The sequence below is a fragment of the Rhinoderma darwinii genome, chromosome 13, assembly GCF_050947455.1.
Source record: "Rhinoderma darwinii isolate aRhiDar2 chromosome 13, aRhiDar2.hap1, whole genome shotgun sequence".
Lineage (NCBI taxonomy): Eukaryota > Metazoa > Chordata > Amphibia > Anura > Rhinodermatidae > Rhinoderma > Rhinoderma darwinii.
Genome location: NC_134699.1, coordinates 5,287,980 through 5,313,552, shown reverse-complemented (window position 1 = coordinate 5,313,552; position 25,573 = coordinate 5,287,980). Strand labels below are relative to the sequence as shown.

The following is a 25,573-nucleotide window of genomic DNA, read 5'->3' as shown; positions in this document are numbered from 1 at the left end:
TTCTGATGGCTGCAGACAACATCTGCACCTCACTAGGCTCAGATATCACTACCGTCACATCATCCGCGTAGGCGACAACACTCAGGGGTGAGCAAAGCGGGATCGGTACGCCTCGAAAATCACACCGCTGCAGTAACCGCAGAAATGGGTCTATGGCAAAAACATACAGAAGTGGACTCAACGGGCAACCCTGTCTCACCCCCGACTCAACCCCGAAATTGTCGCCCTGCCAGCCATTGATCAAAGGAAAGCTCTCTGCCTCACAATACAAAGTTTTAAGCCAATCAATAAATTGTCCCGGAACACCGTACTTTAACAAAGTGGCCCATAGATAATCCTGATCTACTCTGTCGAAGGCTTTAGCCTGGTCTAGAGCAACAACATATCTCCCACACCCAAGAGCTTTACATCTCTCAAACATTTCCCTGATGGAGATAACGGCCCCAGAGATGTTCCGCCCTTTTACTGTACCGAACTGGGAGCCTGCCAACAGTGCTGGGGACAGACAGACCAATCTAGAAAACAGAATTTTTGCCAAAATCTTTCTGTCAACATTCAAGAGGGCAATTGGCCTCCAGTTCTTGATCTCACCAGGGTCTTTACCCTTGGACAGCAAAATCAACGAAGACACTCTCATGGAGGAAGGCATCAGGTGGTTTTTTAGGCAGCTTTTGTACACATTCACCAGAATTGGTGCTAAAAGGTTTTTAAATTTCTTATAAAATTCGGCTGTTATACCGTCCGGACCTGGTGCCTTCTTTTGATGCAAGTTGTTGATGGCCTCAATAACTTCCTCCACTGTCAATTCTGCTGTCAAGGGTGAAAAATCCACATTAGCAGTATCAGGGCTTGGAGTTGCCCTTAAAAATTGAGTCATTTTCTCTTTATCCAATATCTTCTTCTGAAACACGACAGAATAGTAGGATTTCACCACACCCAGAATGCCCTCCCGAGATTCCTGAAGAACACCCTGGGAATCCACCAAACCTGTGACCACTCTGTTTTTTACCTGGTCTTGGCAACTTTCAAACGGATCAGGCTTCCCTAAACGCCCATAATCCCTCTCCAGAAGCAGGGACGTGTACCTACTATACTGATACTGCTTGATCTCAGATTTCAGCCGATCAATCTTTGCTCTGTCATCCTTATCCTCTGAACAAAGTGACTCCAGTTCCCTACGCAGCTTCAGATACTGGCTGTACTTACTCCTGCCTCTATTAATGGACAGTCTCTTTAAGAGCGATGCAATGTCCTTCTTGACATCCTCCCACCAGTCAGCAGCACCATCGTAAAAATCTACTCTCTCCAATTGACTTTGCAAAAGGGAGACAACACAACTCTGCACATGACTATCGTCCAAGAGACTAGAGTTAAGTTTCCATAGCCCCCTACCAATATCTGGCCGTTTAGTGGCTCCTAAGCAGAAACACAGTGCCATATGGTCTGAATAAGGCACCACTTTTTCACTTATCCCAGTAACCATCTCTGTAGCGTTGACAAAAGCCAAATCGATCCTACTGTTCCTGTCCGCACAACAATATGTGAATTTTGGCTTCCTACCACCCTGTGTGAAGACATCACTCAAGCCTGCCTGTAAGATCATTTTATTTAGGACATTCGAGTCCCTGGTCACTGCTCTGCCAGAGGATCTGTCACCTGATGTCCTCGTGACATTGAAATCCCCAGCCATCACCACAGGAACAGAGGTAAAGACATATGGTTTCACATCATTAAAAAGCTGGACCCTGTCAGTCACTGTCTGTGGGCCATATATATTAATGAGTCGGAGCCTTCTACCGTGGATTGTAACTTCTAGGACCAGACACCGTCCCATACACACCTCCGTTAACCTATGTACAGTCACATCATTGGTGTTAAACAGTATAGCGACCCCGGCATAAGGCTCCACAGCCAGTGACCAGAAAGAAGGACCGGACCTCCACTCTCTCTCCGCCTCACGTATAAGCCCTATTGTGGTTAAACGAGTCTCTTGTAAGAAGATGACATCTGCATCCAGATATCGGAGATGATCATAGACTGTAAACCTCGTCTTCCTCACTTTAATACTGTTTACATTGCTGGAAGCAACTTTTAAGGAAAACCCGGCCATCAGAGTACAACACAAAAAGAAAAGCAAATAAATGACCCCCATCATAATGGCTAAGAATTGGGGTCACTCTGCCGACCACCTGTTTCCATATCCAACGGTCCTGGGGTTTCTACAGTGCAAGGTTTCTTTTTTATTAAGGGATGGTCCCTTGTGTCTTCTTCGTATTCACCATCTATTTTTAATAACTCTCCTTCAAAATCCCCATCTGACTCTGACAGGACACTGAATCTATTAGATACGACCATTACTTCTGGTCTGGTCCCTTTCTTCCTGCCTCTTACCTCCTCTCCCTCAGGCTTACGAGAGGACGTGTCTTTTTTTTTCCTCTTATTCTGCATACCCCTCCTTTCCTCAGATGGTAATGCAGAAGAAGAGGCTGCCGGTGGCTGGTCACGAGGGACAACTTCCATGGTCTCCTGTGTACTGTCCGACTGCTGGTGTTCTGGACCTGGATGACCTGACTCCTGCTGGACCTCCTGTCTGGTCATTATTGACCCTGACATTAGAGCCTCCTCCTCTACAGCGTCCGTCTCAGTCATAAACTCCTCAACCGGAATCTGTTTACAGATATTGTGCCACGCGTCAGGACAGTCCCTGTGCGGGTGACCCACCCTCCCACACAGATTACATCGGACATTCTGACAGTTGGAACTTAGATGGCCAACTTCACCGCACAGGTTACACTTTACCACGGTGCAGATGTTTGCCAGGTGACCGGTCTTACCACACTTGAAGCACTTTCTGGGTTGACCAGGATAAAAGCAAACACCCTTTTCTCTCCCAATGAAGAAGGAATTGGGTAAATGTAAAGTCACATTGTTATGCTGGCGCAGTTTTACCAGAACCCTCCACCCTCCAGTCCAGATACCATCAGCGTCTCTGTTCTTGGTCAGGTCAGACACCAGGTCACAGTGTCGCCTGAGCCAGACCACAATATCCTGGGGAGGAACAGCTTCATTCCAAAAAATGATGTTGACACCAACGGTATCTGGCTTGGACACTGGAATAAAGCTAAATTTGTCCCAACCGGTTTTGTCCCTGAACTTGGAAAAATGTGCCCAGAATCTATCCAAGTCAGGCGTAAGCTTAAAGCTGACATCGTAGCCCTGTCTGTCTGGTAGATTTATTACTGCCAAGATATTTGCTGGCACAAAACCCATCTGGTGACACAGAAGTTCTCGGACCACAAACCTCCTATCTGGAAGGTCCTCCTTGGCGCCCTTGTGCTTGAACCTCACCACATTCCTCCTTTTAAAGGCCTGGCCTGTATAGCTAGCGCCAGAGGTAAAAGATGGAGCACCGCGGCTCCAGGCATTTCTGGGAGGAGGCTGGCGGGTCTCACTGTCCTGACTTATAGGGCGAGTGTCTGCTCTAGAGGGGTCTGTCACACCTTGTGTACTTACAATTAGAGGGGGGAAATCAAGCACATTATTCTGAACATCTTCTGACCCATCAACCTCTATGTCATCATCAGATAAACCTACATCATACACAAGCCGTGCGTTCCCTCCAACCACCAACCCTTCAGGTACATTCCCACTCCCCCCAGTCTGTGCCCCAGCAGTACAGCTCTGCTGTGTCAGCGCATCATCCTGACCCATGGATGAACGTCCACTGTCCTGTTGTGCTGAGCATCCTGGGACTTGTGGTGCCTGTGCTAGTATCCGACTTCCATGCCCCTGTTCAGACACAGCTGCAGATTTTTGCCGTTTTTCTTTCTCCTCTTTCTGTGCGTCCGCTTCTAGAAATGAGAACCTTGCAGGTTGCAGCACTAGTCTGGTCTCTGGCCGGGGATCATCTGGGAAAATATCTGACCCCGAGTCCGCCTCAGAGAATCTGAACTCTGGATCAAAGTTCTGTCTGTCGGTCATAGTAGAAAACCGTTCCTTGTTTTTATAGGATTCTGCGAGTGGCCCCATCCTCTCCAGGACACCGTCCATCTCCCCCACCACTTGTGCGAGTTGCATCCCGAGTGAGTAAAGCTGAGCAGCATATACGGCTTCATTCTTAGGATTGGCGTTCTTCAGTTTATATACACAGTCAATTTGTATTTGCAGCATTTGTTTTTGGCTCTGTAACTCTCCCATCCTCCTCACCAGAGCAGGGATTTCCTCCGCCAGTTGCAGCTCAGGCGCACGCTCTGTCTCTTTAGACTGTGGGCTCTGCTGGTGCAGGATCTCAGGCTGTCTGAATGCCGCTGACCCCTCCAGATTAACCGTCCCAGCTCCACTGGTCTCACCCCCTGCTGGATCACACTCTCCAAGGCTTGTTACAGTTGTAGAAACACCTTGAGTATTCCTTGCAGGTTTTGCCTCCACAGACTTTTCAATGTTTTTACTGCTGCTAGACCTTGTGCGGCCTGAGCACGCCACGCTGGTCACCCATTCACTCTGCTGCAATGTCAGTCTCTCCAGGGATGTTCTCCGCTGTCTGGATGCTGGAGGGGTGAGCTGCACCCCAGGTGCCTGTAATGTGCTCTGCCGCACCAGTGCTTCACTCTCACAAGTACTTCTTACTGCTGCAACATTAGCTTTACTCACTTTACATTCTTCATCTTCCTTCCTTGTGCTTCCATCCTGAGGGTTACAATTCTCAACATTCACTTTGGGACTTGTATCCACATTAGAAAGAGCCTGGGAGTTTTCTCCCAGTAGAGGCCTGGAAGCCTGGGCCTTGCGTGGGGAGAGTCCCCGCCCGGGGCTATCTCCAGACATGAGGAGAGCTACAGACACACAACCTCACAGCAAGGAGGCAGTATTATAGTAGTTATATTCTTGTATATAGGGGCAGTATTATAGTAGTTATATTCTTGTATATAGGAGGCAGTATTATAGTAGTTATATTCTTGTATATAGGGGCAGTATTATAGTAGTTATATTCTTGTATATAGGAGGCAGTATTATAGTAGTTATATTCTTGTATATAGGGGGGGCAGTATTATAATAGTTATATTCTTGTATATAGGAGCAGTATTATAGTAGTTATATTCTTGTACATAGGGGGCAGTATTATAGTAGTTATACTCTGTATATAGGGAGCAGTATTATAGTAGTTATATTCTGTATATAGGGGGCAGTATTATAGTAGTTATATTCTTGTATATAGGGAGCAGTATTATTGTAGTTATATTCTTGTATATAGAGGCAGTATTATAGCAGTTATATTCTTGTATATAGGGGCAGTATTATAGTAGTTATATTCTTGTATATAGGAGGCAGTATTATAGTAGTTATATTCTTGTATATAGGGGGCAGTATTATAGTAGTTATATTCTTGTATATATTCTTGTACATAGGGGCAGTATTATAGTAGTTATATTCTTGTACATAGGAGCAGTATTATAGTAGTTATATTCTTGTACATAGGGGCAGTATTATAGCAGTTATATTCTTGTATATAGGAGCAGTATTATAGTAGTTATATTCTTGTATATAGGGGGCAGTATTATAGTAGTTATATTCTTGTACATAGGGGGCAGTATTATAGTAGTTATATTCTTGTACATAGGGGCAGTTTTATAGTAGTTATATTCTTGTACATAGGGGCAGTATTATAGTAGTTATATTCTTGTACATAGGGGCAGTATTATAGTAGTTATATTCTTGTACATAGGGGCAGTATTATAGCAGTTATATTCTTGTATATAGGAGCAGTATTATAGTAGTTATATTCTGTATATAGGGGGCAGTATTATAGTAGTTATATTCTTGTATATATGGGGCAGTATTATAGTAGTTATATTCTTGTACATAGGAGCAGTATTATAGTAGTTATATTCTTGTACATAGGGGCAGTATTATAGTAGTTATATTCTTGTATATAGGGGCAGTATTATAGTAGTTATATTCTTGTATATAGGGGGCAGTATAAGGCTAGTTATATTCTTGTATACAGGGGGCGGTATAAGGGTAGTTATATTCTTGTATACAGGGGGCAGTATAAGGGTAGTTATATTCTTGTATACAGGGGGCAGTATAAGGGTATGTTCACACGGCAGCGTCCATTACGGCTGAAATTACGGTGCTGTTTTCAGGAGAAAACAGCACCGTAATTTCAGCCGTAATGGCATGTGCAGGCGTCTTTTGCTGCGTCCATTACGGACGTAATTGGAGCTGTTTTTCCACGGAGTCCATGGGAAATGGCTCCAATTACGTCTGAAGAAGTGACAGGCACTTCTTTGACGCGAGTGTCTTTTTTACGCGCCGCCTTTTGACAGCAGCGCGTAACAAAAATGACCAGCTGGACAGAACATCGTAAGAACCATTCAAATGAATGGGCAGATGTTTGCCAACGCTATTGAGCCGCATTTTCGGACGTAATTCGGGGTTAAAATGCCTGAATTACGTCCGTAAATAGTGTGTGTGAACCCAGCCTTATAGTAGTTATATTCTTGTATATAGTGGCAGTATTATAGTAGTTATATTCTTGTATATAGGGGCAGTATTATAGTAGTTATATTCTTGTATATAGGGACAGTATTATAGTAGTTATATTCTTGTATATAGGGGCAGTATTATAGTAGTTATATTCTTGTATATAGGAGAAGTATTATAGTAGTTATATTCTTGTATATAGGGGGCAGTATTATAGTAGTTATATTCTTGTATATAGGAGAAGTATTATAGCAGTTATATTCTTGTATATAGGAGGCAGTATTATAGTAGTTATATTCTTGTACATAGGGGCAGTTTTATAGTAGTTATATTCTTGTATATAGGAGCAGTATTATAGTAGTTATATTCTTGTACATAGGGGCAGTTTTATAGTAGTTATATTCTTGTATATAGGGGGCAGTATTATAGTACTTATATTCTTGTATATAGGGGCAGTATTATAGTAGTTATATTCTTGTACATAGGAGCAGTATTATAGTAGTTATATTCTTGTACATAGGGGCAGTATTATAGTAGTTATATTCTTGTATATAGGGAGCAGTATTCTAGTAGTTATATTCTTGTATATAGGAGCAGTATTATAGTAGTTATATTCTTGTATATAGGGGGCAGTATTATAGTAGTTATATTCTTGTATATAGGAGCAGTATTATAGTAGTTATATTCTTGTATATAGGGGCAGTATTATAGTAGTTATATTCTTGTATATAGGGGGCAGTATTATAGTCTTATATATAGGGGGCATTATTATAGTAGTTATATTCTTGTACATAGGGGCAGTATTATAGTAGTTATATTCTTGTACATAGGGGGAAGTATTCTAGTAGTTATATTCTTGTATATAGGAGCAGTATTATAGTAGTTATATTCTTGTATATAGGGGGCAGTATTATAGTAGTTATATTCTTGTATATAGGAGCAGTATTATAGTAGTTATATTCTTGTATATAGGGGCAGTATTATAGTAGTTATATTCTTGTATATAGGGGGCAGTATTATAGTCTTATATATAGGGGGCATTATTATAGTAGTTATATTCTTGTACATAGGGGCAGTATTATAGTAGTTATATTCTTGTACATAGGGGGAAGTATTATAGTAGTTATATTCTTGTATATAGGAGCAGTATTATAGTAGTTAAATTTTTGTATATAGGAGCAGTATTATAGTAGTTATATTCTTGTATATAGGGGCAGTATTATAGTAGTTATATTCTTGTATATAGGGGCAGTATTATAGTAGATATAATCTTGTATATAGGAGCAGTATTATAGTAGTTATATTCCTGTATATAGGAGCAGTATTATAGTAGTTATATTCTTGTATATAGGGGGCAGTATTATAGTAGGTATATTCTTGTATATAGGAGCAGTATTATAGCAGTTATATTCTTGTATATAGGGGGCAGTATTATAGTAGGTATATTCCTGTATATAGGAGCAGTATTATAGTAGTTATATTCTTGTATATAGGGGGCAGTATTATATTAGTTATATTCTTGTATATAGGGGCAGTATTATAGTAGTTATATTCTTGTATATAGGGGGCAGTATTATAGTAGTTATATTCTAGTATATAGGGGCAGTATTATAGTAGTTATATTCTTGTATATAGGAGCAGTATTATAGTAGTTACATTCTTGTATATAGGGGCAGTATTATAGTAGTTACATTCTTGTATATAGGAGCAGTATTATAGTAGTTATATTCTTGTATATAGGGGCAGTATTATAGTACTTATATTCTTGTATATAGGGGGCAGTATTATAGTAGTTATATTCTTGTCTATAGGGGGCAGTATTATAGTAGTTATATTCTTGTATATAGGGGCAGTATTATAGTAGTTATATTCTTGTATATAGGAGCAGTATTATAGTAGTTATATTCTTGTATATAGGGGGCAGGATTATAGTAGTTATATTCTTGTATATAGGAGGCAGTATTATAGTAGTTATATTCTTGTATATGGGGGCAGTACTATAGTAGTTATAGTCTTGTATATAGGAGGCAGTATTATAGTAGTTATATTCTAGTATATAGGGGCAGTATTATAGTAGTTATATTCTTGTATATAGGAGAAGTATTATAGCAGTTATATTCTTGTATATAGGAGGCAGTATTATAGTAGTTATATTCTTGTACATAGGGGCAGTATTATAGTAGTTATATTCTTGTATATAGGGAGCAGTATTCTAGTAGTTATATTCTTGTATATAGGAGCAGTATTATAGTAGTTATATTCTTGTATATAGGGGGCAGTATTATAGTAGTTATATTCTTGTATATAGGAGCAGTATTATAGTAGTTATATTCTTGTATATAGGAGCAGTATTATAGTAGTTATATTCTTGTATATAGGGGGCAGTATTATAGTACTTATATTCTTGTACATAGGGGCAGTATTATAGTGGTTATATTCTTGTACATAGGGGGAAGTATTATAGTAGTTATATTCTTGTATATAGGGGGCAGTATTATAGTCTTATATATAGGGGGCAGTATTATAGTAGTTATATTCTTGTACATAGGGGCAGTATTATAGTAGTTATATTCTTGTACATAGGGGGAAGTATTATAGTAGTTATATTCTTGTATATAGGAGCAGTATTATAGTAGTTATATTCTTGTATATAGGAGCAGTATTATAGTAGTTATATTCTTGTATATAGGGGGCAGTATTATAGTAGTTATATTCTTGTACATAGGGGGAAGTATTATAGTAGTTAAATTTTTGTATATAGGAGCAGTATTATAGTAGTTATATTCTTGTATATAGGGGCAGTATTATAGTAGATATAATCTTGTATATAGGAGCAGTATTATAGTAGTTATATTCTTGTATATAGGACGCCGTATTATAGTAGTTATATTCTTGTATATAGGAGCAGTATTATAGTAGTTATATTCCTGTATATAGGAGCAGTATTATAGTAGTTATATTCTTGTATATAGGGGGCAGTATTATAGTAGGTATATTCTTGTATATAGGAGCAGTATTATAGCAGTTATATTCTTGTATATAGGGGGCAGTATTATAGTAGGTATATTCCTGTATATAGGAGCAGTATTATAGTAGTTATATTCTTGTATATAGGGGGCAGTATTATATTAGTTATATTCTTGTATATAGGGGCAGTATTATAGTAGTTATATTCTTGTATATAGGGGGCAGTATTATAGTAGTTATATTGTATATAGGGGCAGTATTATAGTAGATATAATCTTGTATATAGGAGCAGTATTATAGTAGTTATATTCTTGTATATAGGACGCCGTATTATAGTAGTTATATTCTTGTATATAGGAGCAGTATTATAGTAGTTATATTCCTGTATATAGGAGCAGTATTATAGTAGTTATATTCTTGTATATAGGGGGCAGTATTATAGTAGGTATATTCTTGTATATAGGAGCAGTATTATAGCAGTTATATTCTTGTATATAGGGGGCAGTATTATAGTAGGTATATTCCTGTATATAGGAGCAGTATTATAGTAGTTATATTCTTGTATATAGGGGGCAGTATTATATTAGTTATATTCTTGTATATAGGGGCAGTATTATAGTAGTTATATTCTTGTATATAGGGGGCAGTATTATAGTAGTTATATTCTAGTATATAGGGGCAGTATTATAGTAGTTATATTCTTGTATATAGGAGCAGTATTATAGTAGTTACATTCTTGTATATAGGGGCAGTATTATAGTAGTTACATTCTTGTATATAGGAGCAGTATTATAGTAGTTATATTCTTGTATATAGGGGCAGTATTATAGTACTTATATTCTTGTCTATAGGGGGCAGTATTATAGTAGTTATATTCTTGTATATAGGGGCAGTATTATAGTAGTTATATTCTTGTATATAGGAGCAGTATTATAGTAGTTATATTCTTGTATATAGGGGGCAGAATTATAGTAGTTATATTCTTGTATATAGGAGGCAGTATTATAGTAGTTATATTCTTGTATATAGGGGGCAGTATTATGGTAGTTATATTCTTGTATATAGGAGCAGTATTATAGTAGATATATTCTTGTATATAGGGGCAGTATTATAGTAGTTATATTCTTGTATATAGGGGGCAGTATTATGGTAGTTATATTCTTGTATATAGGAGCAGTATTATAGTAGATATATTCTTGTATATAGAGGCAGTATTATAGTAGTTATAGTCTTGTATATAGGGGGCAGTATTATAGTAGTTATATTCTTGTATATAGGAGCAGTATTATAGTAGTTATATTCTTGTACATAGGGGGCAGTATTATAGTAGTTATATTCTTGTATATAGGGGCAGTATTATAGTAGTTATATTCTTGTATATAGGGGCAGTATTATAGCAGTTATATTCTTGTATATAGGGAGCAGTATTATAGCAGTTATATTCTTGTATATAGGGGCAGTATTATAGTAGTTATATTCTTGTATATAGGAGCAGTATTATAGCAGTTATATTCTTGTATATAGGGAGCAGTATTATAGTAGTTATATTCTTGTATATAGGGGCAGTATTATAGCAGTTATATTCTTGTATATAGGAGCAGTATTATAGTAGTTATATTCTTGTATATAGGGGCAGTATTATAGTAGTTATATTCTTGTATATAGGGGGCAGTATTATAGTAGTTATATTCTTGTATATAGGGGCAGTATTATAGTAGTTATATTCTTGTATATAGGAGGCAGTATTATAGTAGTTATATTCTTGTATATAGGAGGCAGTATTATAGTAGTTATATTCTTGTATATAGGGGGCAGTATTATAGTAGTTATATTCTTGTATATAGGAGCAGTATTATAGTAGTTATATTCTGGTATATAAGGGGCAGTATTATAGTAGTTATATTCTGGTATATAAGGGGCAGTATTATAGTAGTTATATTCTTGTATATAGGGGGCAGTATTATAGTAGTTATATTCTTGTATATAGGGGGCAGTATTATAGCAGTTATATTCTTGTATATAGGGGGCAGTATTATAGTAGTTATATTCTTGTATATAGGAGCAGTATTATAGTAGTTATATTCTGGTATATAAGGGGCAGTATTATAGTAGTTATATTCTTGTATATAGGAGCAGTATTATAGTAGTTATATTCTTGTATATAGGGGGCAGTATTATAGTAGTTATATTCTTGTATATAGGGGGCAGTATTATAGCAGTTATATTCTTGTATATAGGGGGCAGTATTATAGTATTTAGCGCTGTTATAAGAGATCTATATAAAATTTTGTTTTCCTGGAGAATGTCTTAACGGTCTTATTTAGTAAATGACCACTTGTAAGATAGAAATATTTACAGAGCAGTAATCACGTCTGTTTGGCGGATCATACACCGTACACAGGGAGGATGATCGGAGGGACATTCAGAACAACATTAAACGCATTTAGTAATCAGTTTTTAAAACATCTCCTAACGTGCATCATTTATGCTCTGTAAGGGTATGTTCACACGAGGGCGTCCGTAACGGATGAAATTACGGGGATGTTTCAGCCTGTAAACATCCCCGTAATTTCAGCCGTAACGGCATGTGCAGGCGCTTGAACGCCGCGTCCATTACGGACGTAATTGGCGCTGCTATTCTTTGGAGTCAATGAATAACGGCTCCAATTACGGCCAAAGAAGTGACGCCTCGTGTGAACAGACAAACGTCTGCCCATTGCTTTCAATGGGCAGATGTTTGTCAGCGCTATTGAGGCGCTATTTTCGGACGTAATTCGGGGAAAAAACAAGATCAGATTAAACCTTTTAGAATCAGGCGTCTGATGTTTCTGGCAGACCCCCCCCCCCCCCCCCCATTGAGCTATAAGTAATTTCTATCATAGGGGCTGTAGTAACCTGCGACGGATCTGGTCGCAGACACTATGCAGTAATGTGACATGGCGCTTTTCACTTTCCCAGTTAAGATCATCAGTTACACCCAGAATGTCCATGACTCACCCTGACATAATCCACACATTCTCCAGTCCTTAACGCCGCACATAGTGATCTTTGGATTCCTGCAGCACATTGCACCTTACCCAACTGTGCAGGACTCCTGAAGTATCTATCCCCATACATCAATTTGTTATGCAGATGGATGCAAGCTATTGCTCCCAGTTATCAGCCATTTTAACCTTGGGAGGACCGTGACTGCAATATCGGTATATCCAATTCAATGCTCTGTTAGGTATTTCAGGTTGGAGAGGGGGTGACTGTATTGAGATTTAATGAGATAAGTGACAGGAACTGTAGACACCTCCCTGCCCCCCATGATCACTACTTTATGTAGAAACTCCAGTGCTAAACAACCTCCGGAGACTTTCACATCCTATGTGACCAATATCAGCTGCTGCTCTTATAACGTTCCTGCACTAGTATACGCTGATCACTTTAGGGTGAATGGCCCTTTAATATGGGCACCACTGATCTTAAAGGGACAGCAACACTGGGTAAGAGCCTGTTCCCCGAGCAGGCGCTTTGTGAGGTCTTTATCCCTTCCATGGCTCTGCTGCTCCTGTTCCCAGCACTCGCACGCAGTCATTAAATGGAAAACTATCCATAGGAAAACTACAAGTGTTAGAATTTAATGGTTATTTAAAATATATATAATTTTCCCTTTAAGATCAGCGGCTCCAATTTTAAAAAAAGACATTGACCCTAAACTGATCAGCTTATAATAGTGCAGATGCCATGTCCCAGCTAAGAATGATCCATGCTGGGACTTGTAGTTCTACAACAGCCGCAGACTCCACAGGTTCGAGAAACCAGTCCGCTCTAGTATTACTTCCCCGTGACCACAACCTGCGATAATAGTTCTGTCACTCGGAAACATCTACTATTGAGTCATTTATGTTCTGGGCGTTCACAAACCTTCAAGAAAACTCAAGAATGGGGGGAAAAAGAACTTGCAAATCATTTTGTAGCAGTGGCTCTTTCATTGCACGACCACTTACGTACAGCGCTGCGGAATATGTGAGCACTAGATCAGCAACATAGATTTGAATAGCAAATCTGCTCATTTATTTTAAGGTTAAGCTTGATGACAACCTCTGTAATGGCGGCCATATTGGTTGTCACCCAGCTTTCCCATAACCAGACAAAACGGAAAAGTGACAAAGTGATGATCATTTGCTAAGGTTGTTTATTTTAATTTCCAAGTCAAATTTTTGCACAGGTCAATCCTTTTAAATATCTAGGTATGCCACTTCCTTAGGGTACTGTCTCTTTAAGGGACAGATGACAGGCACCCAATGGCTGCTGCTTGTGCAAGGTACAGTTCGCTGACAGCACATGCCTGAACTAGGAGAACTGGCTTGCCCACTAAGAGGAGTGGCATAGAGTCATTGAGCTCCGGTGAAGCTCTCATTTCCTCCTGTGCCGGGTTATCCCCCCCTCTGCTCTGTATCTAGGCATGCAGTGTTTATTTATAGGGTAGAGTATTGTAGGTGGAGGCCGCCCTGTGCGTTGCGATATACTACACTGTGCAGCTGCCCTGGAAAAAAAAAAAAAAGAGCCTGCAACTCATTGTTACCTGAGAGGGTGGGAAGACTACGTCAGCCCGGAGAGGCGGCTGCCACATCAGCTCCAAGCATCTCGTAATTCTATCCCGGAAAGAAACCCGAAAGACTATAGAACTTCAAACGTTGCGTTCCATGTTCCACTGCTCCCATGGATTCCAGATACCCAGCAGCAATGTTTGCCTGTAGCAATGGGTGAGATTTTGGACCGAACCTGAAGACCGACCTTGGGCATCTTTCATTTTGAAAAGGAGTCATTGACCGGTGACCGTCACGATGCTGCAGTCCATTGCGAGCAGCCGGTGCATGCGACTGATCGACAGGAACCGTTCCGCCTGGTATTTTGGTTTTCTGTTTCTCAGTTACATCCTTTATCTGATATTTGGGGCAGTGGTCTTCTCTTCCGTGGAGTTGCCCTATGAAGACCTGCTCCGAAGGGACTTGCTGGAGCTGAAACAGCGATTCTTAAGGGAGAATGAGTGCACGTCCGAAACGCAGCTGGAGGAGTTTTTGGAATATGTCCTGGAGGCCAGCAACTACGGGGTGTCCATACTGAATAACGCCTCTGGGAACTGGAATTGGGATTTCATGTCGTCGCTGTTCTTCGCCAGTACGGTGTTGTCCACCACAGGTAGGAAGGTCAATGAATATCGCTATGAAAAGCAACTTATTGGTAACACTCGACCCCTCCCCCCCCCCCAATTACCTAACCCTAACAGCCTTAGACCCCCCAACTAACACTGATCGCTGCAACTCTGATCCTAAACTCCTAATAACCCAACACCCCCTAAGTCTCCAACACTAAACCCCTGACATCTGTACCCTTAGTACCAAACTATTTAGCCTAAATTTCTTATCTTAGCCCCTAATTGTACTGATCACCTAAACCAATCACTAGGCCCCTCACAAATTAGCCCTAGCTCGAAAACCCTACGACAAACCCTCTTAACCTAAGCTTTGAACAGACAAACATTGCTATATCTATTCATCAAAAAGAGGTTGTCCGAATGAGAAAACCCATTTTATACACCCCATTAGGAAAATCTGGGTAATAGTGGGGGGTCCTCTGTTCAGGATCCTCCTCTATTGGTCTGAGAGTAGAGCTGTTACATAGAGCGTCTCTGGAGGATCTGTCCTGTATTACACAAACACATTGATATGAATGGACGCTGTAATGCTTCATTTCTCCTGTGGTGGTGCTGCAGGGAAATTGAACACGAAGGCCCCATGCACATCACCGTATTTTTCATCCATAGTAACGGACCCATTCATTTCCATTGGCCACAGACACCTTTCTGTATTTTTACGGATGGGTGTCCGTGCTGAAAAAAAATTACAAAACCTGTCCTATTCTTGTCAGTAATAACGGCACGGACTCTCCCATAGGAGTCTATGGGCGCTTCCGTAAATATGGACGGCTACCCATGTGCTATGCAACTCGTTGGTGCCATCATTTGCAGCCTCCCTCTTTTTTTCACATCCGTATATACAGATCAAGTACGGATGCACCACAGACTGTATTTGCAGATACCGTTCTGTATATACGGGCAAGTTACGGATGACTATGGATTCGTATTTACGGACAGTATTTAAAGATAGATGAAAACACAGTCGTGTTCATGGGGCCTTAGGTCCCATACAAACAGCTGTGCCCGTAACCATGGGCCGCCATTGTGGGCACTGCTGGCCGCCGCAGGTTTCCCCGCAAATTACAGCTGATTAGTGGGGGAGACGTGATCCGCTTATTGTGAAGGGTCATTACTAAAAATTCATAATTATCCAAAGCGGAGAACCACTTTAATACTTAGTTACATTTTTAACAATATTTCTACATCAAAATCCTAAAAAAATCTAAGAAATGATGAAACTCCCTTTATGTACGGATTTTAACCCCTCAACGCACCAGGACGAATCGTTGCGCCCTGGTGCAGGGGCAAAAGTATGGAGCGCGCTCACGCGCCCCATATGCTGCAGGTGTTGGCTGCGTTTTACAGAGATTGGGGGGTGACGATGGTTGTCATGGCAGCCCAGGGGCCTAATGAAGGCCCCAGGACTGCCTTCACTGACTGGGCTAACCCTGTGGCAGGGCTTAACAGATGCCTGTAAAAGTGACAATATACTGCAATACATTAGTATTGCAGTATATTGTACCAGCGTTGTAACGATCGCTGGTTCAAGTCCCCGTAGGGGGACTAATAAAACGCGTATAAAGTAGTGAAAAAGTTTAGTAGTGAAAAAAATTTTACAGAAAAATTTTAAAATTCTACAAAGTAACGTCAAAAATGTTAAAATAAAAGGTAACAAAATTGGTATCGCTACATCCGTAAAAGTTTGAACTATTACATTATAGCGTTATTTAACGCTCACGGTGAACACCGTAAAAAATGTAAGATTGTAAACCACCAAAATCGCTGTTTCTTGGTCACCTACGCTCCCAAAAAAATGTAATAAGAAGTGATCAAAAAGTCGTATGTACCAGCAAATGGTACCAATAAAAACTACAGGTCATCCCGCAAAAAAGAAGCCCTCACACCGCACGGAAAAATAGGAGTTATGGCTCTCAGAATGTGGTGAAACAAAACTAATTTTTTTTGACAAAAAAAATTTTTAAGTAGTGAAATAGAAAAACCTATATAAATTTGTTATCACCATAATCGTATTGAGCCACAAAATGTTATTTTTTTTCAGCTTCCCAGTACATTATATGGTACTTTAAATGCTACCAGTACAAACTACAACTCCTCCCGTAAAATATAAGCCCTCACATCGCTCTATTGACAGAAAAATAAAAAAAGTTATGGCCCTTGGAAGGCAGGGAGTGAAAAACGAAAAATGAAAAAAATGGCTGTGTCCTTAAGGGGTTAAAGTTATTTTGCATTTTTTGCATCCACATTCAGATCTGCTTTCAAACTTCCACTGGTTGCTCTTGGAAACAGACAGCAGTTAAGCTCCACCCAGCTGTCAGACACGTGACCCAACCGCTCAATTCTGACTAAGAATATGTTCACACGGCAGCGTCCATTACAGCTGAAATTACGGAATGAATTTCAGACGTAATTGCTCGTACTCGCGTTTTTCGCGGTCGCAATTACGGACGTAATTGGAGCCGTTTTTCAATGGAGCCAATGAAAACCGGCTCCATTTAAGTCTCAAGAAGTGACATGCACTTTTGACGCGGGCGTCTTTTTAGGTAAAAAAATATGGCCGTGTGCACAGAACATCGTAACCCCATTGATTTCAATGGGCAGATGTTTGCCGGCGGTTTAGAGCCGTATATTCGGACATAATTAGAGGCGTAAAACAGCCGAATTACATCCGTAAATAGGGTGTGTGAACATACCCTTATATTAACTTCCACTCGGATAGCAAAAAAAACAACCAATATAGATTCTGCATACAGCTCTGGATGTGACCGGAGTAAAAGAAACAGAATTAGCGCAAAATAGGTGGTCAGTTTTGCACGTGCAGCAGTCACATTTCTACACCTGTATTGCGGATGCAAATCCCAGCCGCACCGCAGGTGTAATAAACCTAACAGCATCATACAGACCTGATGACTATAATCATGTTCGTTTGGATCATCAGACCTGCAATCAAGCCGGGGATGCGCAGCTGTAAGGGTATGTTCACACGCAGTGTTTTCAGACGTAATTCGGGCGTTTTACGCCTCGAATTATGCCTGAAAAAAACGGCTCCATTACGCTGACAAACATCTGCCCATTGCATTTAATGGGTTTTATGGTGTTCTGTTCCCACGAGCCTTAATTTTACGCATCGCTGTCAAAATATGGTGCGTAAAAAGACGCCCGCGAAAAAGTGCATGTCACCTCTTGGGCTGTTTCTGGAGCCGTTTGTCATCGAATCCATTTAAAAACAGCTCCAATAACAGCCGTAAAATACGGCGCGAAAAACGTGAGTAGTTACAAAAACCATCTGAACATCAGGAGCTGTTTTCACCTGTTACCCCTAAGGGTATGTGCACACGTAGTGACCAAAAACGTCTGAAAATACGGAGCTGTTTTCAAGGGAAAACAGCCCCTGATTTTCAGCCGTTTTTTGAGCAACTCACGTTTTTCGCGGCGTTTACGTCCGTTTTTGGAGCCGTTTTCATTTGAGTCTGGGAAAACGGCTCCAAAAACGTCCAAAGAAGTGTCCCGCATATAATGTATATAAGTGTCCTGCATATAATGTATATAAGTGTCCTGCACTTCTTTTGCCGAGGCTGTATTTTTACGCGTCGTCGTTTGACAGCTGTCAAATGACGACACGTAAATGACAGGTTGTCTGCACAGTACGTCGGCAAACCCATTCAAATGAATGGGCAGATGTTTGCCGACGTATTGTAGCCTTATTTTCAGACGTAAAACGAGGCATAATACGCCTCGTTTACGTCTGAAAATAGGTCGTGTGAACCCAGCCTAATTCTTTAAATATAATTAACGATTAGCAACCGTTGGAGCACTGCTTTTATTGCCTCATCTCTTATGAAAAAATAGAAGCTGAAATCTGATTGGCTGCATTCGGCAATGGCACTCTCGGCAGTGGCTAGGGCGAGCAGCTTATTCCTCGGAGACCACATTTACAACAATAAAGATGTACGTCACGCTATTTGTGGTAACAAGATAATTTTCAGAAACTTTAGCCTGAAACTTTGGTTACCACAAAAGGCGGTGACTAAAGCTACCAAAGGAGGAACACTGAAGTGATCATATATCAGAATTACACCCAGTATTCAGGGCAGGAGAAGTGGTACTGTGCAGTGTATATATACAGGATAATACAGATACAGAAGAGGCTGGACGCAGCTGCAGGCTTGAGGGAAGCCGACATGACCGTCCTGGTAGGGAAAGGGTTAATGTTAAGAGGTGAGGGAAAGGTGAAGAAGCTGAAGGAGGGACGGGGAGGAGCTAGGGGGGACGGGGGGGCCGTTACTGCGCTTCCCGCTGTTTCTCGGCATTGAGCCGGAAGCAGCGGGAGGAGTAGTACACAAGAAGCAAAGCTCCCCGTTGCCCGGCTTTTTAGTATGGCAGAGGCCCTGATTTTAGAGCGGCTGCGTGCCGCTGCTGTGCACCACGGTCCCGGATGGCTGGAGGAGACCGTGGCTGCATTAACGCGGATCCCGGACGCCGTTTCGCCACGTCGGGCACGGCGTTCGGGGTCTGTTGTAAGGGACAGGCTCCCCTCCCCCGGCCCCCCTACGAGCATGGCTATGGCGGCGGGGGGGGAGTCGGCAACAACCGCTCCTGCGCTGGGCAGGCAGAGAGCGGTAGCAGGGGTGACGGCGATGCAGGCTGTGTCGACCCGTCCCTCTCGGCGGTCCCGACCTCCAGAGCGCCTGAGTCCGGAGGTAGTCCCGCGGACACGGCGTCGCAGAGGGAGCCCGATCCCGGACGCTGCAGGCCAGGCAGCTGGGAGGACCGCCCCTTCCCAGGCCCTGCGTCCTGGCAGGAATCCCAGGCCGCGACGGGGTCCGGCGGTAAGCAGGGAGTCGCAGGCCGGGCTCCCTGTCACCCCTCCCCCATCAGATGGAAGATGTCAAGAGCAAGGTACGGCCGCCCCGCATGGTGATGTTCCGGCCAGGGGGCAGGCTTCGTCAGGATCGTCTAGACGGACGACTAGATCTGCAGCGACGTCGAGGCAACAGGTCCGGTCGGAAGTCTGGGTCCCGGCGGTCGGGCGGCAGGTTGCCGGCCCATCGGTCAGCGCGTCCTCATCCCCTTTCCGAAGAGGTCGTTGGGAGGGACAGTCGTCGGCGAGAGAAGAACTGGAGGAAGGTGAACTGGACGTCTATCGTCGAGGTCAGGATGGTCCGGCTGACGGGAACACAGCGCCTGTGCAGCCCGGTGAGTGTATAACTCCTTTATTGTCTTATCCAGCGATTTTTATGTCGGGTGTCGGCGGGGGGGCTGCTAGCATAGCATCGGGGGCCGGTAGTGGCGCGGGCGGACGCGACGGAGCGGGTTTGGCAGATTTAGTGGGTTGCTTACGGGAGCTGGTGGGGCGCCTGGATAGGGCCGCGGCGCCGGTAGTAACGGAAGTGTCCCCTGCGGTAGTTTGGGAAGGCTCCAGGGAAGTGGGATCGTTGCAGGCGCGTCCTGTGGTGGCGGTTAGAGAGGCGGTCGCGGTGTCGGTGCAGACTGAGGCACAGAAGGACGGCGATCGAGTGCGCATGGACGATCGTGCTCGGGGGGAGGTGTATGTTTGTTTTGAGGGTCCGTTGGGGGCGCATTTAAAGCAGGAGGTGCGTGATCGGATCTGGAAAGATGAATATGTTGAAATTTTTTCTCTCTTGCCGCTGGCTAAATTCAATTTGGATAAGAGCAAGCGGGATGAGAGTAAAAAGGACGAGGAGGAACGGCGGCGGTATAGGCTTATCCCGCAGACGTTCGTTAATTGGTCGCAGGCGTTCGCCATATTGGCTAGTGTGATAGGGGAAAAGGCGCCGGAAAATTGTTCGGCGTTATTTTGTTATTTTGATGCTATTGGGGAGGCTCATAGGGCGTATGGGGGTCAGGCGTGGCTGCGATATGATGAGCAATTCCGTCAGCGGAAGGCGGTTCGGCCGGCGATTCGGTGGGACCAGAAGGATATTGCTCTCTGGTTACGGGTTACGGTTCCGGTTAGGCAGCCCTTTCCCGGGAGCGGTGGCCAGGGAGGCCAGACTAGTCAGAGTGGACCAAGCGGCGGGGGAAAGGCGGGGTTTTGCTGGCAATTCAATGAAGGCCAGTGTAAGTTCGGGGCCACGTGCAAGTTCAAGCACGTGTGCTCCGAGTGTAATGGTGCATCACACGGGGCGGCAAAATGTCTGCGTAAAAAGAGGTCCGGGAACCAGCACGGGGCTGGTCAAGGGGGTGTCGCCGGTGAGGGTGGAAAGGATGGCCCCTTATCTAAATGAGTATCCGGATAGGGCGGCGGCTAAGTTGCTTTATGAAGGGTTTAGTGTTGGTTTTGTTATTCCTCCGCCTCCTTATGAGGTTCCGGTTACGCGGAGAAATTTAAAATCGGCTTACGTGCATGCGGAAGTCGTGTCGGAAAAGTTGTTAAAAGAAGTTTCGTTGGGGCGCATGTCGGGGCCATTTGTGGAGTCGCCGGTGAAAGATTTAGTTGTGTCCCCTTTGGGTATTGTCCCTAAACGCGAGCCCGGAAAGTTTCGTTTGATTCAACATTTATCGTATCCCAAAGGTTCGTCGGTAAACGACGGGATTGATCACGAGTTGTGTTCCGTAGTTTATACCTCATTCGATAAGGCGGTGGGGTTAGTGCGGGCTGCGGGTCCGGGGGCGCTGCTAGCAAAAACCGACATCGAGGCGGCGTTCAGGTTGTTGCCGGTGCATCCAGAAAGCCAACGGCTGTTGGGCTGTTTTTGGAATGGGGCCTTTTACGTGGATCGGTGCCTTCCGATGGGGTGTTCTCTTTCTTGTGCATACTTCGAGGCGTTTAGTAGCTTCGTGGAGTGGGTAACGAGGGGAGTATCCGGGGTCGATTCGTTGATCCATTACTTAGATGATTTTTTGTGCGTTGGCCCGGGGGGTTCGCCGGTTTGCGGTAACTTGCTTCATGCCCTGCAGAAGGTGGCGAGGGATTTTGGGATCCCTTTGGCGCCGGAAAAAACGGAGGGCCCGGTAGCGACGATTTGTTTCTTGGGAATCGAAATTGACTCGGTGGCAATGGAGTGTCGGCTCCCGGCGGATAAGCTGGGTGCTTTGAGGCTGGAGGTGCGACGGGCTTGTAGAAGGAAGAAAATGTCGTTGAGGGAGCTTCAGTCGCTGCTGGGGAAGTTGAATTTCGCCTGCCGGATTATGCCGATGGGGAGGGTGTTTGGTAGAAGGTTGGCGGCGGCAACGGCGGGAGTGCGGGCGCCGCATCATTTTGTGAGGCTCAAGGAGGAGCACCGAGCTGATCTTCAGGTTTGGGATGACTTCTTGGGCCAGTACAATGGTCGCTCGCTATGGATGGCCCCAGCGCAGGATACGAGTGATCTGAATATTTTCACGGATGCGGCTGGGGCGGGTGGCTTTGGAGCTTACGGGGGAGGTCCGTGGTGCGCAGGTCAATGGCCGGCTAGCTGGGTGTCCAGTGGATTGACGCGGAATCTGGCCCTGCTCGAGCTGTTTCCCATCGTGGTGGCGGCTACCATTTGGGGGGACAGGCTCAGGGATAAGAAGGTCCGTTTTTACTGCGACAACATGGGTGTGGTGCTTGCCATTAATAACATCACGGCGTCCTCTCCTCCGGTAGTTCAATTGTTGCGACATTTAGTGTTGGTGTGTTTGTCGCTGAACGCGTGGGTGTTGGCGGTGCATGTCCCGGGTGTACGGAATTGTGTTGCTGATGCTCTTTCTCGCTCGCAGTGGGACCGGTTTCGGCAATTGGCTCCGGGAGCGGAACGTATTGGTTTGGCGTGTCCGGATCATCTATGGGATCTGGTATCGGTCCCGTAGAGCAGCTGTTACAAAGGTCTTTGGCGGGCACGACGTGGAGGGCTTATGCTGCTTGTTGGAGGCAGTGGGAGGAGTGGGTAAGAGAGTTGGGTGATGTCAATACGGATAGAGACAGGTTGGTGGCACTTTTGTATTGGTTAGGGGATGCCTGGGAGGCGGGGTTTTCAGTAGCGAAGGTGAACCGGTTTATATCCGCGGTGGCGTTTGGGCTTAAGTTGCGGGGCTTGCGGGATGTATCGAAGGAATTTCTGGTATCGCAGGCTTTGAAGGGGTTGCGCAGAGGTAGGGTGGAGGCGGATAGTAGAAGGCCGGTGTCGTTTGCTTTGCTGGGCTTGTTGGGTGGTTCATTGGCATCGGTATGTCGTTCTTCAGATGAAATGGATTTGTTTCGGTTGGCTTTCTCGTTGGCGTTCTTCGGAGCATTTAGAATAGGTGAGTTGGTGTCGCCAAGTACTAAACAGGCAGGGGGGCTGAGATCTGGGGAGGTGAGCCTTTTTGCAGATCGGTTGGAGGTATGGTTGCGTAGATCAAAAACTGATCAATTAGGGAAGGGAAAACTGATAGTTTTGTTCGCTCTCCCGGGGTCGGTCATGTGCCCAGTAGAGTGCATGCGTGGTTTTACAAAAAACAGGGGGTCTCCAGATTTGCCTTTGTTATGTCATGTGGACGGGTCGTTCTTGTCCAGGTTTCAGTTTGGAGCTGTTTTTAAAAAATGTTTGACGGCGGTTGCGGCAGGCTCATATTCATCTCATTCCTTCCGGATTGGCGCAGCAACGGAAGCAGGGCGCTGGGGGTTGGATGATGAGGGGGTGAGGCGTATTGGTCGTTGGGAGTCTAAAAGGTTTAAGTCCTATGTCCGCCCCCATATGTTGTAATTTTGTTGTTTATGCGTGCAAATGTATATGGTGGTGCCTAACTGTGTTTTCCGTTTCAGATTCGCCTCCTTGTCTGGTGTGGTTGATGGGTCATTCGTACGTGCACTGGGGGGCTTTGAGGGCGGACGTCCGCCCGGATGGTCGCCAGTTGCGCATTCCGCGACAGGATGCGGTTGTGCATTGGCTGGGGTTTAGAGGTATGTCGTGGAACAGGGTGTTGGCGGAATTCCAGACATATGTGCGGCTTGATAGGGTTCCGGAGGTTTTAGTGTTGCACGTGGGTGGGAATGACTTAGGAGTCCGCCCTTTTCGTGAGTTGGTGCGGGATATCAAACATGATTTGTTGTGTTTGTGGGTATCTTATCCCAAGTTGGTGGTAGTGTGGTCGGACATAGTCCCAAGGAAGCATTGGCGGTTAGCTAGATCGGTGGAGAGAGTCAATAAGGCTCGGATAAAAGTTAACCGGGCGGTGTCCCGTTTTGTGGCAAAGAACGGGGGCATTTGCGTGAGGCATAGGGATTTGGAGTCAGGATTGGGGAATTTCTGGAGGAGTGACGGGGTTCATCTGACCGAGGTTGGCATTGATATTTGGAGCTTGGCTATAGCAGAAGGCATAGAAAGGGCGGTGGTGGTGTGGAGGAACTCACAGGCTTAAGGTGGTCAAGGCCTGTTTCGCGGTGGCGGGGGGAGTCCTTGAGGCCAGTCAGTACAAAATGGTGGGGGGGTCGCATCGGGGGTATGCGTCCCCCAAAAAAGGTACATGGTTGAAGACTTCATCGGGTGTTATCCCTTTGAAGTGGTCTTCTGGTAGAAGGTATGTCACTTGAAGGCTTCATCGGGTGTTATCCCTTTGAAGTGGACTTCTAGTGGGCGGTATATCACTTGAGGGCTTCAACGGGTGTTATCCCCTTGAAGTGGACTTCTAGTGGGTGGAGCCATCTGCAGAGGTGAACGGTGCTTCCGAGCTGGTTTACGGCTGGAGGTAATTAGTGGTTTGCAGATGGCTAATTCGGTGTGTTCTTGAAAGGAACATCTGAAGGGGCTTCAAGGACTTCCTCTGCTCGGGTTAATGTTAACGTTTAATGGTTATTTATGATTCTGACCCATGTTGGGTCATGTGAATTATTAGGAGGAATTCTCCGGTGGATTCCTAACTAGTTATCCGAATGTTTCGGATTTAAATTGTTTTTATAAAACTGTGAAATTAATAAACGGCTGCTGTGGCCATTTCACATCCAACCTCGGTGTCATGTGTCGTTACTAAATGGGGGTGGGGGATAGTATGGTTTAAGGTTAACACACGACTCTACCTAGGCAGGTCAAGAAGAGGCTGGACGCAGCTGCAGGCTTGAGGGAAGCCGACATGACCGTCCTGGTAGGGAAAGGGTTAATGTTAAGAGGTGAGGGAAAGGTGAAGAAGCTGAAGGAGGGACGGGGAGGAGCTAGGGGGGACGGGGGGGCCGTTACTGCGCTTCCCGCTGTTTCTCGGCATTGAGCCGGAAGCAGCGGGAGGAGTAGTACACAAGAAGCAAAGCTCCCACCCTCCCACCCTTGTTTTGTTACTCCTTAGGTCTTCTGTACGTCCGTATATGAGCGTTGTGTTTTATTTTGTGTGTTTATTTAACATGTTTTTCTTTTTTCCGGAGTAGGTTCTGTTGTCATGGCAGCTGGCGGGGGGAGTCCTTGAGGCCAGTCAGTACAAAATGGTGGGGGGGTCGCATCGGGGGTATGCGTCCCCCAAAAAAGGTACATGGTTGAAGACTTCATCGGGTGTTATCCCTTTGAAGTGGTCTTCTGGTAGAAGGTATGTCACTTGAAGGCTTCATCGGGTGTTATCCCTTTGAAGTGGACTTCTAGTGGGCGGTATATCACTTGAGGGCTTCAACGGGTGTTATCCCCTTGAAGTGGACTTCTAGTGGGTGGAGCCATCTGCAGAGGTGAACGGTGCTTCCGAGCTGGTTTACGGCTGGAGGTAATTAGTGGTTTGCAGATGGCTAATTCGGTGTGTTCTTGAAAGGAACATCTGAAGGGGCTTCAAGGACTTCCTCTGCTCGGGTTAATGTTAACGTTTAATGGTTATTTATGATTCTGACCCATGTTGGGTCATGTGAATTATTAGGAGGAATTCTCCGGTGGATTCCTAACTAGTTATCCGAATGTTTCGGATTTAAATTGTTTTTATAAAACTGTGAAATTAATAAACGGCTGCTGTGGCCATTTCACATCCAACCTCGGTGTCATGTGTCGTTAC

General features: G+C 44.0%; 2 protein-coding genes across 2 annotated transcripts in view; one reads left to right on the top strand and one right to left on the bottom strand.

Annotated features, from left to right (window-relative positions):
- Positions 1-2,072: 2,072 nt before the first annotated feature.
- LOC142666229 (uncharacterized) lies at positions 2,073-4,824 on the bottom strand. Its single transcript, XM_075846214.1, has one exon. The coding sequence runs from the start codon at positions 4,822-4,824 to the stop codon at positions 2,161-2,163; it is 2,664 nt and encodes an 887-aa protein (XP_075702329.1). The 3' UTR covers positions 2,073-2,160.
- Positions 4,825-13,772: 8,948 nt separating this feature from the next.
- Positions 13,773-25,573, top strand: part of KCNK1 (potassium two pore domain channel subfamily K member 1) — a 25,672-nt gene continuing 13,871 nt past the window's right edge. The window contains exon 1 of the mRNA XM_075845834.1: positions 13,773-14,637. Within this exon, the coding sequence (XP_075701949.1) occupies positions 14,283-14,637 (355 nt within the window). The 5' untranslated portion in view covers positions 13,773-14,282. The remainder of the gene's footprint in view (positions 14,638-25,573) is intronic.

What these genes read in the sequence shown, in the direction of transcription:
- LOC142666229 (XM_075846214.1), bottom strand. Translation starts at nt 4,824, where the DNA reads ATGTCTGGAGATAGCCCCGGGCGGGGACTCTCCCCACGCAAGGCCCAG.